The 15913-nt window shown below is 34.3% G+C and overlaps 1 protein-coding gene and 1 long non-coding RNA gene across 9 annotated transcripts in view; both read right to left on the bottom strand.

The window, feature by feature from the left end:
• Nucleotides 1–15913, bottom strand: part of LOC6032000 (atrial natriuretic peptide receptor 1) — an 80249-nt gene that overhangs the window by 10118 nt on the left and 54218 nt on the right. For all 8 annotated transcript variants that reach the window (XM_038255571.1, XM_038255572.1, XM_038255569.1 and 5 more), the window contains exons 5-8: nucleotides 14228–14305; nucleotides 13619–13895; nucleotides 7735–7916; nucleotides 7335–7587 (exon numbers count right to left, since the gene is read on the bottom strand). In XM_038255571.1, coding sequence (XP_038111499.1) covers nucleotides 7335–7587; nucleotides 7735–7916; nucleotides 13619–13895; nucleotides 14228–14305 — 790 coding nt within the window. The remainder of the gene's footprint in view (nucleotides 1–7334; nucleotides 7588–7734; nucleotides 7917–13618; nucleotides 13896–14227; nucleotides 14306–15913) is intronic.
• On the bottom strand, nucleotides 4036–4562 carry LOC119767291. The gene is made up of 2 exons (XR_005277436.1): nucleotides 4174–4562; nucleotides 4036–4104 (listed from the first exon to the last, which is right to left on the bottom strand). It is a non-coding gene; the product is annotated as an uncharacterized LOC119767291 (long non-coding RNA).

The raw sequence follows: 15913 nt of genomic DNA, 5'->3' as shown, positions 1-15913 counted from the left end.
TTGCAAAGAATGATTCAAATAATGATTCAAGACATTGAATTTCCATTGAACCCTCTTTCCCCCCCCCCCCCCCAGAATGGCCAAATTCCCCCCCCCCAGGGGGGAATTCCACACCGGTTGAGAAACACTGGCCTACTTAATACGGCATTTGACGTATTGATCACAGGGTAAATAAGATCTATTTTTTTTTTTCGAAAATGTTTTATTTAATTATTTTTGAAATCAAATTTACAACTCAAATACTTCTAACTTACGTGAAATTTTCCGAGGATTCCGAATATGACAAAAAAGAGACCAAAAAGTGCCGCTATGACGGCCTACAGGGCAAAAATTAACGTTGTAAAATGTTTGTTATAGAAAAATCGAAAAACTATGAGAAAAACTGCGATTGGCCAAAAAGTTATTTCCATAGGCTTATAGTCCATGAAATTACCTATCTTTTGACGTGTGGGAGTATGGGTGTTGGAGGCTGTTGGAAAAAGATATTAAGGTTTTAAAAAAATCCATTTTTAACAGTTATTTGCAAAAGCTATGAGAAAAAATCAAACCAATCCTGGATGTCTATGGCACATTTTGAAGTGCTTCAAAAGACCTTTCGAATGCATCTAAGAGAGTTGGAATTGAAGAAGATTTACGGAAATGCGAGCAATTTTAAAATTTTTAATGTTTTTTCGACCTCAAACTTCAAAGCCCGTTTTACCCCACTTCCCTTTGTCGTAGAGGGCTCATATTTGGCATGAGTTCATCTCATGTATAGACAAACAAACGCTGAAAGTTTCATCCAAATCGGAGCACCTCGATACGACCTCTAGAACAAACCGAGCAATATTTACAAATACACGGAGAGACCGGCCAGGGCAAATCTAAGAAATTCTTGGTTAATTTAACTGAAAGTATGGGCTAATTTTTTACACAGCTTTTTTTCAACAATCGATTGTTGATTTTGTTAACCCGAAATTGCTGACCACCAGTAGGTAAAAGTAACAAAAAATAGTTAGAATTGCCATTTTTGTTGGTTAAATGACCAAAAAAATTCTAGCAGTCGACTGCTAGAATATTTTTTCAGAAAATTAACTTTTTTTTGTTTTCAGCTGAATAATTGTTAAATATTCTGTAAAAAACAGGCTGGACAATATTTTTCAACTATTTTTTAACTTTTTTTTTCGTTGTATCAACTGAAATATTTTTGCATGCAGCAAATTATTAGTGGTTTATAACAAAACATTTCTTAATTAAACATAATTTATGTAAGTGTCTATATATATTTTCTTTAATTATTTAACGATACAGGCTGGGCCGAATTTCTAGCTATATTTTTAACTAATGTCTTACTTGAATACAGAAAAATATTCGTACATGTAGTCAGTAATTAGATGTAGTTAGCAATATTTTTATTTAATTTGCAGTAAATTTTGTAATAATGCCTCACAAATTAACTTGTTGTACTTGTACTAATTTGTATTTTTTTAATTGTTATTATAAAACATGTTATGTTTGATTAATGTTTTAAAAAAAATATAATAAAAAAAGCATTTTACAAATTTTGTTAAACATGTTCAAAAAATATGTTTAATTTCTCGTAAATTCCTTAAAAGTAGAAACCGAGCAAAAATTTCACCAAGTTTTAAGCTTATATGTTTATTATGTTGTATACAATTAAGTGTTGTATTCACTTACCATCACTGAGAAATCATCCGATAAGTCGTCATCATCTACAACGGTCTCATGTTTAGTTATTTTTCTTGAGGTTGGACACAGAATTTACACCAAGGCGAACCTTTTGCTGCAAATAGACATATGAAATTTATTATTAATCTAATAAAAAAATTAATTCCGGCTCTAAACTGATAAAAGGAACGTAAATAAATGTAATTATAAACAAGAAATATCAATAATGCTACTTACCCAGTTTGCACTAATTTAACAACTACTTTTGGCAACATACTTTCATTGCATTTGATTCAATTTATTTAACGTACTCCGATTCCTGAAAACAATATTTTGAGTTTTACTTACCAGTTTATTGAGCAGTAGAGCAATTCTCTACGAAATCGGTCTTTTTTCTTCAATTTTAATTTTTGTATTTTTTAATCCGACTGAAACTTTTTTGGTGCCTTCGGTATGCCCAAAGAAACCATTTTGCATCATTAGTTTGTCCATATAATTTTCCATACAAATTTGGCAGCTGTCCATACAAAAATGATGTATGAAAATTCAAAAATCTGTATCTTTTGAAGGAATTTTTGATCGATTTGGTGTCTTCGGCAAAGTTGTAGGTATGGATACGGACTACACTGGAAAAAATGATACACGGTAAAAAAATTTGGTGATTTTTTATTTAACTTTTATCACTAAAACTTGATTTACAAAAAACACTATTTTTATTTTTTTATTTTTGATATGTTTTAGGGACATAAAATGCCAACTTTTCAGAAATTTCAGGTTGTGCAAAAATTATTGACCGAGTTATGATTTTTTAATCAATACTGATTTTTCAAAAATCGAAATTTTGGTCGTAAAATTTTTCAACTTCATTTTCGATGTAAAATCAAATTTGCAATAAAAAGTACTTTAGTGAAATTTTGATAAAGTGCACCGTTTTCAAGTTATAGCCATATTTAAGTGACTTTTTGAAAATAGTCGCAGTTTTTCATTTTTTAAAATTACATGTTTGCCCAGTTTTGAAAAAAATATTTTTGAAAAGCTGAGAAAATTCTCTATATTTTGCTTATTCGGACTTTGTTGATACGACCTTTAGTTGCTGAGATATTGCAATGCAAAGGTTTAAAAACAGGAAAATTGATGTTTTCTAAGTTTCACCCAAACAACCCACCATTTTCTATCTTCAATATCTTAGCAACTAATGGTCCGATTTTCAATGTTAATATATGAAACATTTGTGAAATTTTTCGATCTCTTCGAAAAAAATATTTTCAAAATTTTCAAATCAAGACTAACATTTTAAAAGGGCGTAATATTGAATGTTTGGCCTTTTTGAAATGTTAGTCTTGATTTGAAAATTCCAAAAATATTTTTTTCGAAAAGATCGGAAAATTTCACAAATGTTTCATATATTAACATTGAAAATCGAACCATTAGTTGCTATGATATTGAAGATAGAAAATGGTGGGTTGTTTGGGTGAGACTTAGAAAACATAAATTTTCCTGTTTTTAAACCTTTGCATTGCAATATCTCAGCAACTAAAGGTCGTATAAACAAAGTCCGAATAAGCAAAATATAGAGAATTTTCTCAGCTTTTCAAAATATTTTTTCAAAACTGGGCAAACATGTGCACTAATTTAAAAATGAAAACTGCGACTATTTTCAAAAAGTCACTTAAATATGGCTATAACTTGAAAACGGTGCACTTTATCAAAATTTCACTAAAGTACTTTTTATTGCAAATTTGATTTTACATCGAAAAATGAAGTTGAAAAATTTTTACGACCAAAATTTCGATTTTTGAAAAATCAGTATTGATTAAAAAATCATAACTCGGTCAATAATTTTTGCACAACCTGAAATTTCTGAAAAGTTGGCATTTTATGTCCTCTAAAACATATCAAAAAATAAAAAAAAATAAAAATAGTGTTTTTTTGTAAATCAAGTTTTAGTGATAAAAAGTTAAATAAAAAAATCACCAAATTTTTTTTACCGTGTATCATTTTTTTCCAGTGTAGTCCGTATCCATACCTACAACTTTGCCGAAGACACCAAATCGATCAAAAAATTCCTTCAAAAGATACAGATTTTTGAATTTTCATACATCATTTTTGTATGGACAGCTGCCAAATTTGTATGGAAAATTATATGGACAAACTAATGATGCAAAATGGTTTCTTTGGGCATACCGAAGGCACCAAAAAAGTTTCAGTCGGATTAAAAAATACAAAAAAAATCGAATGACCGAAATCCTAGAGAACTGCTCAGTATTTTTCAACAGCATTTTTAAAATATTAATATCTTCTTTTTTATATCTTTTATATATTTTATTTTTTTAGACATTTCCCACTATCGAATTTTTATTTTGATATAATGTGTACGCATTTCCATGTATTTTATGGTTGATGATTCTGAAATATCCATCGTAAGCATGAAGGTTCCTGGTGATTCAGTTTTCTAATTAAAAACACAATAGATAAATTGTTGTGTAAAATTAAACCTATACTTACTTAGATTAACCAACGTTTTGTTAAATTTGCCCGTGCAAGTATTGTCGTGCAAGAGTTGGCCCGCCTCTTCCTTCCACTGCCCCTCTCTTTCCTCCAAACATTATCATAAAGTCCCCTCGCATCAGAGGTCCCCATTGCGAATGTCCTCGTTTTGCTCTTCATAGTTTATCACCTGCAAAGAAATCATCAACAAACTTACTCACCAATTCCACCTTCACAGTTGCAGCAGTGTGCACTTCGATTTGCCACTTCAACTTAGCCAAATAGTGTAATTTCCACCTTTCACATCCTCTTACTTCATAATTAACAACACAAACTCAACAAACCGACCGCTCTCGTTCGAATCCTGACTTCAAATGACAGATGTAAACAAACCCAAGTTTATCTTCTAAATATTCAACCAAATGTAAATTATATTCAACCAACAAAATTTTTGATTTTCCTAAAACAAAAGCTAACAGTCGAGCACGTTCATTCGAGTTCGGGAAATCTGTTAGCTTTTTGCCTCTAGCATTTTCAACAAACAGGTTATTAAATAAATACTGAATTTTAGTTATTTTAACGGAATATTGGCAGTAACAAGTACGTTTTTGTTAAAATTTACGAAAGTAAAATCAACAATTTTAATTGTTAAAATTTCTGGGCACAGTCTCTCCGTGTACTGCCTCTTAAAAATATTATTTTTTAACAGTAATTTGTAAAATCTATGAGAAAAATTCAAACCAATCTCGGATGTTTATGGCACATTTTGAAGGGATTTCAAAATCCTTTCTAAGCAAGGTTTTTAATCGATAGATTTATCGTCGATAATATTATCGTCTAACGATAGCGATAATAGTATAACGATAACTATATAACATCGTGACGATAACGATAATCTATAGTTATCGTTATTTCGATACTTCTATCGGCAATAATTAGGACTAGTGATTTGTCACGATTTCACGGTAGCCGCGTAATCCGTGAAATTCGCCTCTGGCCGTGAAATGCTGCGAAATTTTAAATATTCAATTGATAAATCGCTACTCAGTGCACATAATTGATTGGTAAAATAAAACATTTTTAAGTCATATTTGTTAACCATTTTGTAATGCTATATATTTTTTCTTGAATTATCAATAAATGTAAAAACTGCTTTTAATGAAGTTTTACCAGAACATTATATAAATACTAAAAAAGGTGAAAATGCAGGCAAAATTTCAAATCGTTCGATAGCCATATTGCAAATTATGATAATTTGGGTACATTAAAAAATATGGAATTTTGTGAAAATTCTAGTATTTAACAAAACAAACTCTAGTAAAAGTGAAAGCAAACCAAAAAATGTTGTAAATAATGAAAATTTTAATATTTTCGAAAAAATACGGTATTTTGCTGATTTTTTAGTATTCTAAAAAAATACGGTGTTTTATGGAAACTACAGCATTTGATACCAAAAATACTAGAACAATAAAAATCATACCAAATTTCTCTTCGTGGGGGTGGCAATTATGATAATTTGAGTACCTTCAAAATATAGGGGAGAGTGGGGAGACTTGATCCCAAGCCTGTATCTCGTCAGCATGTGGGTAAAACAGCAAGCTTTGTTCTAGAAAGTTGTGCGAAATTGACTAAAACTCATTGTAGAAAACAAAGAAATAAAATAAAAAATGTTTAGATTGAGTTACACACATTTTTCGAAGAAGTGCTGCAAAAAAATTCCAAGACATCTTTTTTCTTTGTTTTGATAAGTATAGAAAACACTCAAAAATTATTCAAAAAAATATTTTTATACATGAATTGTTTGATAAACATATCAACTCTAAAACCCTTACGCATTTGACGTTAAATTTATCGTCATACTATTTTTACAAGCAATTGTTTAAAAAAGTGCGTTTAGGGAGACTTGATCCCTGCATTTTTACAGTCACCGGAATCAGCCTCAAGATTAAATAATTTGGCTGGGTTTTCGTACATAGTTTCCTTTAGTATAGTTGTACATAACTAACTGCAGTTTGAACCATTTTTCAAAAGTTTTGTAAACAAAAATTACCAGCTTTTGTAAACATGCTCAATTTTGGTCTAAAAATTAAAATTTTAAGTTTTTAAATATTTTACATGCTAAACTTGTTATATTTTGAACACAAACGTACAGTTTTAATGTGAAATTGCTGTATCTTATAGAAAATTAAAAGTTTGGAATAATGAGAAACATTTTGCTAAAGATTTCTTCAAAATGTTGGAAGGGGGATCAAATTACTCCCAACATTTTGAAAATGCCGGTTTAAAATATTTTTATAAAACGCTTGGCATTATTCTAAGACTTTATCTAATGAAATACCCTTATCAGCCAAACATAGTTGAATGTTTAAGCTTTCAATTCATGCAAAAATATCATAGTTTTGTGAGAAATTGACAGAGTTATGTGCGATACAAAAAAAAGGGGATCAAGTCTCTCCACTCTCCCCTACGATATTTTGTGATTTTATTAATTATTTAACCTTTTAAACTTACCATGTTATCAAAAAATATTTTATTAGGGAAATCTTTGAAAATTCAACATTATTTGGTTGGATTATGTAAGTTTTAGAAATATAATTATAGACAAACAGAGGCTTAAAGTTTCTTCCAAATCAGAGCAGCTCGATACGACCTCTAGAACAAACCGAGCAAAATCTACAAAAACTGCCTCTTAAGTTAGATCAGAAGTTTGTAATTACAAAAAAAAACGTATTCCTCGAATCGCGTTTATGAAAGCAGTTCTTTAAAAATGCCGTAAAATTCTCTGCCGTAAGCAAACAATTTGTCGAGTTTAAAAATTGATTTTAGTCGCCTAGAAGTGTTAATTTTAATCTTTGCATCTGAAAAAATATGTATCAAAATGTCGTTATTATTTTCATTCACATTAGAACATTAGAAGTAAAAAATATTTATCAATTTAGCAAATGTGCACAGCAAAACAATTTCGGATTATCTGCTTTATAGGGCTTTCAACAAATGATTATGTTTCCGATAATTCAATACTCCTGTTTGATCCATTTTTTGTCGTTCGAGTGCTTTGAAGATTAATCCGATTTCCATCTTATTAAAGCACCGTAATCAAGCTGAAATTCCCATTTAAATCGAACCCAATCTGGCAGTGAAAGCACACGAACGAAAAAAAAAACCACCCCCAAACTCACCGTCAAAGCTACGGTTCCACATCTTCCGGGTGATAGCGCTCCCGTCCCGGATGTTGCCCCCCTCGTTGAGCGTCTCGTTCAGCGCCATCCCGAGCAGGTAAACGCCGTCGAAGAACGCTCCGATGAAAAAGTTCACCTCCTCGTCCTCAACGAAGGTGTAGTTGTAGTCCCGTTTGGCCCGTTGGCGAACCTTTTCGGCAAAATACTGGTACGAGGGGCTTGTGGGCTGGAGTAGGGACACCCGGAGCAGGGCCTGGGGGATTTTTTGAGGGGAAATAATCAATATTGAATCTGAATTAAATCACAATGTATGAGGCTCCACAAATTTTACAATTCAAGTATTAACATAGAAATAGTAATATTTAGTCAAAGCATCACTAATCTCTAGTTATCATCTCACCTGATACGCCTTCCGGGCCGCCTGGTCATCCTCATCACCCAACTCCCAGTAGTGGTCCCCCCAGTAGGAGCTCTGGAAAATCTCAACATCGAGAAAGGTGAACTCGCCTCGTGTCATGCCAAGTCGATGAGCCGAAAGCATAAACTTGCGGACCAAACTCCCACGAACCGAGAGGATAATCACTTTAAAGGAAAAGGAAAAAAATATGAAGAAGAAAGCAACAAATGAAAAGGAAGCTCTGCTCAAGAACGAACCACGTGCAACATGGTGAAGGTGAGTGAAAGAAAGTTGTCAACGGTAATCGTGGAGCCTCCTCTCCTCCACAGTCTGAGGTAGCTAAATTAATTATTGTAATCAAGCATTGTCAAAACATCGTCAACATTTTCAGTGAGAAGAGCAGCAAAGTTTTTGCGAGAGATCATGTTTGACGTTTTGTGGGGTGATGATTTGAATAAGGCGAGATAATGCTGCCTCCCCATGAATTAATTTGTGGCGTGTGAATTAAGATGTAGATGCTGAGATGTTTTCTTTTCATCTCATTCCAGAATAAGACTTTTTGAAGTTCTATAATCGTGACTAACTGTGGAATTATGAAGGTTATACCGTAAAAGGGGTGACTTTGATAGGTTTGAGATTTTTCCGCAAAATGAAGAGTACAAATTAAATAAGCACGGAATGGTTTGGAACCATACTGACCATGGTAGAGAAGTACTCAAAGTAGGGGAGAGTGGGGAGACTTGATCCCCTTTTTTTGTATCGCACATAACTCTGTGAATTTCTCACAAAACTATGATCTTTTTGCATGAATTGAAAGCTTAAACATTCAACTGTGTTTGGCTGATAAGGGTATTTCATCAGATAAACCCTTAGAAAAATGCCAAGCGTTTTAAAAAAATATTTTAAACCGGCATTTTCAAAATGTTGGGGGTAATTTGATCCCCCTTTCAACATTTTGAAGAAATCTTAAGCAAAATGTTTCTTATTAATCCAAACTTTTAATTTTCTATAAGATACAGCAATTTCACATAAACCTGTACGTTTGTGTTCAAAATATAACAAGTTTAGCATGTAAAATATTTAAAAACTTAAAATTTTCTTTTTTAGACCAAAATTGAGCATGTTTACAAAAGCTGTTCATTTTTGTTTACAAAACTTTTGAAAAATGGTTCAAACTGCAGTTAGTTATATACAGCTATACTGAAGGAAACTATGTACGAAAACCCAGCCAAATTATTTAATCTTGAGGCTGATTCCAGTGACTGTAAAAATGCAGGGATCAAGTCTCCCTAAACGCACTTTTTTAAACAATTGATTGTAAAAATAGTATGACGATAAATTTAACGTCAAATGCGTAAGGGTTTTGGAGTTGATATGTTTATCAAACAATTCATGTATTAAAAATATTTTTTTGAATAATTTTTGAGTGTTTTCTATACTTATCAAAACAAAGAAAAAAGATCTTTTGTTAGTTTTTTGCAGCACTTCTTCGAAAAATGTGTGTAACTCAATCTAAACATTTTTTATTTTTTTTTCTTTGTTTTCTACAATGAGTTTTAGTCAATTTCGCACAACTTTCTAGAACAAAGCTAATTGTTTTACCCACATGCTGACGAGATACAGGCTTGGGATCAAGTCTCCCCGGGGATTAAGTCTCCCCATTCTCCCCTACCCCAAGAAGAACTTTTCATAACATTTTGAAAGGTTTAAAAAGTTAGTTAACTATTATTAAGAAAATGTTGATAAAAGTTATAAGTTTAAACTTCTCAAAGTGTCATGATTTTCTCAATGTACATGATTTTGAATCGGAAAATGGAATGCATTTTCGGATTCTTTGGACAATTTTCCTCTAGGAGAAGGTAAACTAATTTTGTTAATATTAAATAATATGTGTTTTTGAAACATAATTAAAAAAAAAATCTCCAAATTTAAAGGCAATTTCAGTTGAAAAAATTTAATATGAAATGTGAAAACATGTGATTCGTGCTTCGAATTCAGTTTAAAATGTAATATAAATCGATAATTTTATGAACAATACTAGATTAAACGAATTTCAGGCAAAAATCCGACTTTTTAACTACTTTACCTAAAATTTATATGTATTTTGTTAAAAAGCCTTAAAACTTAGTTTACTTAATATAAACATTTTTTTTCATTAAATTCTATATCATCAACCTTAGTGATGGTCCATTTAACGTAAAAATTAAGTTTGAACACTTATAATCTGATTTTAACAAAAAAAACTATGACTATCAAAGTCACCCAAGAATTTAAAATGAGAATTTTTAACGTAACTAGTTTTCTGAGCATTAGCATAGCATTGGTGTCTACCCGTAGCTGCTACTTCGTTATTGACCAGGACCCCCAAACATTGCTCCGTGGACCACAGATGAAAAGTAGGAACCAATCATCACCCCTTCGCAATTTTCAAAGGTCCCTATCGTGCTGATCAATACCGACGCCGGCCACGACCAGTGGTAAGACACGGGGAAGTGGATGGGAATGTTAGCCGATACTTGAGTGATGGGACCGCCAAATCGACTGCGTCTCCGACAAAGTATCACATGAGTTTTGAGGGGTTAGTAAGATGGGTATGAGGTCAGGATTCACTGTGGTAGGTGATGCGACCATGAGCAATTTGTTTATGGGTTGAAATTTTAAAAATCTTAGGCAGCCGGCTGCGGAAAGATACCTATCTAGGGATTTAAATATAGTATTAATTCGACCGCGATTCTCCAGAAATTCTCCGTCGGCGTGCCTTCCGATCAACGGTGATGTAGGAAGGGCTTCATTCATTAAAATTATTTTATATCATAAACCTTAAAACATATCCGTCGACGTGCCTTCCGATCCTCGATGATATGGAAAGGACTTAATCCAGCAATACGACTTGCTTGTCTCAAAAAACAAAAATCGGATCGTTTCTATCGAAAACTATATAAAGAGAACAAAAATAAAATTCATCGGCCAACGAACGCGCGAACAAAAAATAAATGAAAAAAGAAGAAGAAGAAATCCAATCACCGCATGTACACAAATAGCGACACAAAAGAGACGGAAAATAACACGAAAAAAAAAAAACAGGACTGCGCGTCCACACAGGCACCGCACTACTAATGCCATTATTTAATTATAATGACCAATCACCCCATGCACTCGAACAGCGACATAAAAGAGACGGAAAATAACACGAAAAAAACAGGACTGCGCGTCCACACAGGCACCGCACTACTCCGTAACTAGTTTTCTGAGCATTATAGAAAAATAACTTTTTCCAGAAATAGTGCATGAACTTTGTGTGGCCTACCCCAGTACATGTTTTAAAAATAATAATCTTGAGAAAAACCTATCCAGTTCCAAAAATAAATTCAAATCCTATCAAAGTCACCCCGGTTTACTGTATCTAAAAATCGTCGGTATACTTCTGTTTTAATCTTTGTTCTTTATACTTACTAAAAGCTCTTTTGAATAATCGCTTCAAAAACGCTTTCTTTTATAAGTTTGTTCTACTTAAGAAGTTGACTTTCACCAAAGATATCACCTACTGAATTTGCTACCAACATTAGGAAAATTTTCCAAAGACCAAACAAAAACATTTTAAACGATGTGTAGGGGCAGGGGGGGGGGGCAGAATGGGCCACCCTTGGTTTTGGGCTTTAGAATGGATTTACAAACTGTAAGGCAAAGGTCTTATAAAGGACGTCAAATAACATCACCACACCGAAAACCACGTTTGAATTCATTGTATTTTTCGAATTAAGAGCAAAAATGTAAATTCATTGACAAAACCAGGCAAATGTTGTTTATTTCGAGGCTCTTAAATAAGCTTTCTCAAAGTAACATTGTTTGAAAAAGTTTGTTCAATGTTTATAATGTTACCAGGAGCTATTACGAAGGTAATTAATCAACAATGGAACCTTGAAATCATTTAGAGACTTGGTGGTGGAAGTGTTAAATTAAAATCCACTTGGGGGCAGAATGGACCACCCTTTTCCTGCCTTATAAAAAAAGTTATGAAATTTTGGTGAAATGGATTATATCGCTCCTGGTAGCTTCACAAATCACGTTTTATGCAACATTAGTTGATTTTTTAGTTATTTTGATGCTTATTTGTAAAAATAGTGTCTTATTTCAACATATTAAAACTATTTTCAAAAATGTTTGTTTTGGTTAGTGACTATTTTCATAAAAGTGGTCTAACTTCATGGAAACTATGTTAGAAATGTCCCTTTTATCATTTATTATCTCCCTTCAACGTTTTATTAGACAAAATGGCTTGTTTTCTAAGGTGGCCCATTCTGCCCCGCACCCAGGAAAAGTAGCTGAAATTTTTTTAAGTGGCTCAAAAATAGTTTTAAGCTAAAAATTTTCATCAACCAAGTATACAACATTGAAGGGAACATCTCAAAGCATAAGCCTACGACACTGAGTTCATAAATGTGTATGTTTTTCTATGGTTTTTGGCGCATTTTAATTAGGCGGGCCATTCTGCCCGAAGTCTTCAAGATGACGAGACACAACAAGGACATCGTGATCAACTGTACCTGGTTCATCTCGAGAAAGGATCGACAACGCCGTGTGAGCTGGAAGCAGTTTTCAACATCATCGTGTCTTGGAAACGATATCGTCCTGTGCACCGAGACGTGACGCAATGTTCGAACGGCTTGCAGTTTGGGCATGGTGGAAGAAACTGTTTCATCAAGAGTCGTTGTGCAACCTGCGGAGGTGAGCACAAAACCCAAGCTTGCGAAACAATCAACGAGAACATCGAAGCGAAATGCTTCAATTGCGGTGGCAACCATTCGACCAAGAATCGGAGCTGTCCAAAACGGGCTGAGTTTGTAAAAAATCGGCAGCAAGCGGCGACGAGGCACCAACCAAATCGTCGCAAAACACCACCAGCATTTACTGACGTGGATTTTCTTGCTTTGACGTCACCTGGAGCGGGATCTGTTCGAGTGGTTGAAAATCAGCAACCATTGCCGTTGAATCAGCGGCAAAAAGCTGCAGAGAATACAACAACTTCAGGCTTCAGTCTGCAACCGAGGGAAAACCTACCAACATCAACGAATGAAGGCAGCAGTGACCTGTTTTCACCACAAGAAACAACATCTGAACATTTTCATCGTGATGACAACAACAATGTGTGGTTGCAAAACTCGCCAGGAACAAGTAAGAACGTTTGGGGCATTCATCTTAAAATACAGTTCGTAATTTACTCGTTCTATGATTTTGAATAATTCAAAGAATTTATATTTTGGTTTTAAGTTAGGATAAGTTGTTAAAGTGATTTTTCTTTTTTACCCAAATGTATTCAATTAAATGCAAAAATGTAAAACAATTTGAAGTTAATAAATGAATGTGAACAGTTAATAATAAAACGAAAAATACTACAACGATGAAGAGCATTAAGCCATACCACTTAGCATGTAAAAGAAATGTTGTTATTATATGAAAGTTCAAGATTTCCAAAAAAAAAGGTGTCCACGTGGTTTATGGATGGCTATTCATTTTCTCGAAAAGTCAAATTGTACCCGTGCGACAAGAGAGCACGATTTTGTCAAAATAAATATATAGAATAAAACTCAAACCATTCCGACGAAACCACGAAGATTTTTCGATTGTACACCACCAAAGCGTCAAAAGTTCTCAAGCATCCTGAATCGCAAATTGCAAGATAAAACCAACATTATAAAATTGCTCATAACGTGCCGGTTTGCACTCATAACGAAAAACTTAAACATGAAAAGTGGTCTGCACTTTCACACAGCGCCCTCACCACAAACACCGATTTAGTTTCACCCCTTTTTTAACTGTTATTACCGGATGATCCCGCGAATCCCGCTGTACCTGAACCCGAGAGCCCATCCATAACGCTTAAGCTTACCCCGGGCGTACATGCTGGCATCCTGCAGATAGTTATCCAGATCCTCCTCGTCGTTGCCGTCCAGCTCGCGCATAAAGGTCAGCACGTCCTCCTCCTTCAAGCCGTACTCGAGATTTTTGCCCACCGTCAGGGAGAACAGATCGGACCGGTCCAGCAGCAGCCCGACGTGCTTCCACCCAAACTGCTTGAAGATGCTGGAGAAGACGAGCTTGAGCCGGCACTGGCAGTACGACATCCGCGTCAGCGTTTGGTACTTGGACTTGTCCTTGAAGATGCCCTGCGAGTATTTTTTGGGGTGGACGGAAAGTTGTTATTTTTATTTTTTTAAATTTAGTTTATATTATACTTGAGAATTATTTGTCTGTTAGTTAAAAACCAAACAAAAACCAAATTAATTATCAAACATTCAGTGTTTTCATATAGTAAGTCAAAGAATGACGCCGGTTATGCAAATATTACTTATGGAAGCAAAAAAAAGTCATCCCAAACAAAACGAAGGAAAAGAAAGAAAAACCACTTCTCTGAACCGTCATTGGCTGAGAGGCTGGGTAAAAATCTCCGGGAAATGAAAAAAAAATACTGAAGGAAAATGTAATGTAATGGACCTACCGTGCTTTCGTTTTTCCATTTGTTACTCAGCCGGCCGAGGATTCCAGATGTCACCGAGAGTTCCCCCTCGGACGGAGGCTGTGTTTGCGTTTGTCGACATGGCGCAGCATGGGAATACGCGATAATCAATATGGAGATCAAGCAGGAGGGGTTGGCAGCATGGAAATGAGAAAGATTTGCGTTTTTTTTTGCTGTTTGTCAGTTGGTTTTTGTAATGGAAGATGAATTGATTTGGAGCATGATACTGGAAATGATTAACTGCAGAGGTGGTTGTTGGTTAGATTACATCAGGACAATATCATAAAATTGCTTTTTGAAAACAAATTAGAAATTATGAGTAGTGAACATTAGTTCAAAATAAGTATTTTTGGTTAAAAGAAAAGAAAAAAAAATCTGTTTCATCGATATTTCACAAAAACAAATAACCCATACAAAACTGTTTCCACAACAATAATTTTAAGTCATTAATACTTTGAGTAATTTCAAATAAGTTTCTGGAAAATGTTAATCCATTAAGTTTAAGCTTGAGGCTTAAAATTAATTTGATTAAATTTAACCCACCGGAGGTCGCGTACGTGTACTTTGTACACATTTATTTTTCATTTATTTATTGGGTAATTCTCTACCAACTCACACGAAATCGGGAAAAGTTGCCCCGACCCCTCTTCGATTTGCGTAAAACTTTGTCCTAAGGGGTAACTTTTGTCCCTGATCACGAATCCGAGGTCCGTTTTTTGATATCTCGTGACGGAGGGGCGGTACGACCCCTTCCATTTTTGAACATGCGAAAAAAGAGGTGTTTTTCAATAATTTGTAGCCTGAAACGGTGATGTGATAGAAATTTGGTGTCAAAGGGACTTTTATGTAAAATTAGACGCCCGATTTGATGGCGTACTCAGAATTCCGAAAAAACGTATTTTTCATCGAAAAAAACACTAAAAAAGTTTTAAAAATTCTCCCATTTTCCGTTACTCGACTGTAAAAAATTTTGGAACATGTCATTTTATGGGAAATTTAATGTACTTTTCGAATCTACATTGTCCCAGAAGGGTCATTTTTTCATTTAGAACAAAATTTTTCATTTTAAAATTTCGTGTTTTGACAAAGAACTTTGTCCTAAGGGCTCTATTCTGGTGAGGTGTCAATCCAGAAAAACGAAAAATGTCGCGCGTTACGAAAATGTTGCATGCTTGGTACTGCGGAAGGGGTCTGCAACGAATGAAATGTGGCAACAATGGTGCAGCATTCTCGCGTGACAGTTCCAAGAAAGCACGAGGCAAAATTTGCACCATGTTGCCACATTTCATGCGAACTATATAAGCTAACAGATAGCCTCTGAACAATTTTAGTTTTATTCGAAAATCCGTCAGAGAGGGATCGACGGTGGTAATTTTATTGCTCACACACACATGCACACATTGAAAGACACAGGTTGTGCACCAACTTGGGAGGAATTCTGTTTTAACGAAGATTGTTAGATCTATCACTCGAAAACCAGAATGATTTAAGGCAATTGGGTTGGGACCAAACTGGTAGGATATTGGCCACACCCGGAGTGGCCATGGCCCTGCGGGAAGGTTCTACCGGGGGGACATTTAACGAACCATTCGACTTGGGGCAATATGGGTATCAAAATTCATGGTTTTTGATACTGATAATGAAAATGGCCATTTTGACAAGATTGGC

Source organism: Culex quinquefasciatus, chromosome 2, assembly GCF_015732765.1.
Source record: "Culex quinquefasciatus strain JHB chromosome 2, VPISU_Cqui_1.0_pri_paternal, whole genome shotgun sequence".
In the NCBI taxonomy this organism is placed as follows: Eukaryota; Metazoa; Arthropoda; class Insecta; order Diptera; family Culicidae; genus Culex; species Culex quinquefasciatus.
This window is presented reverse-complemented; position numbering and strand designations above follow the sequence as displayed.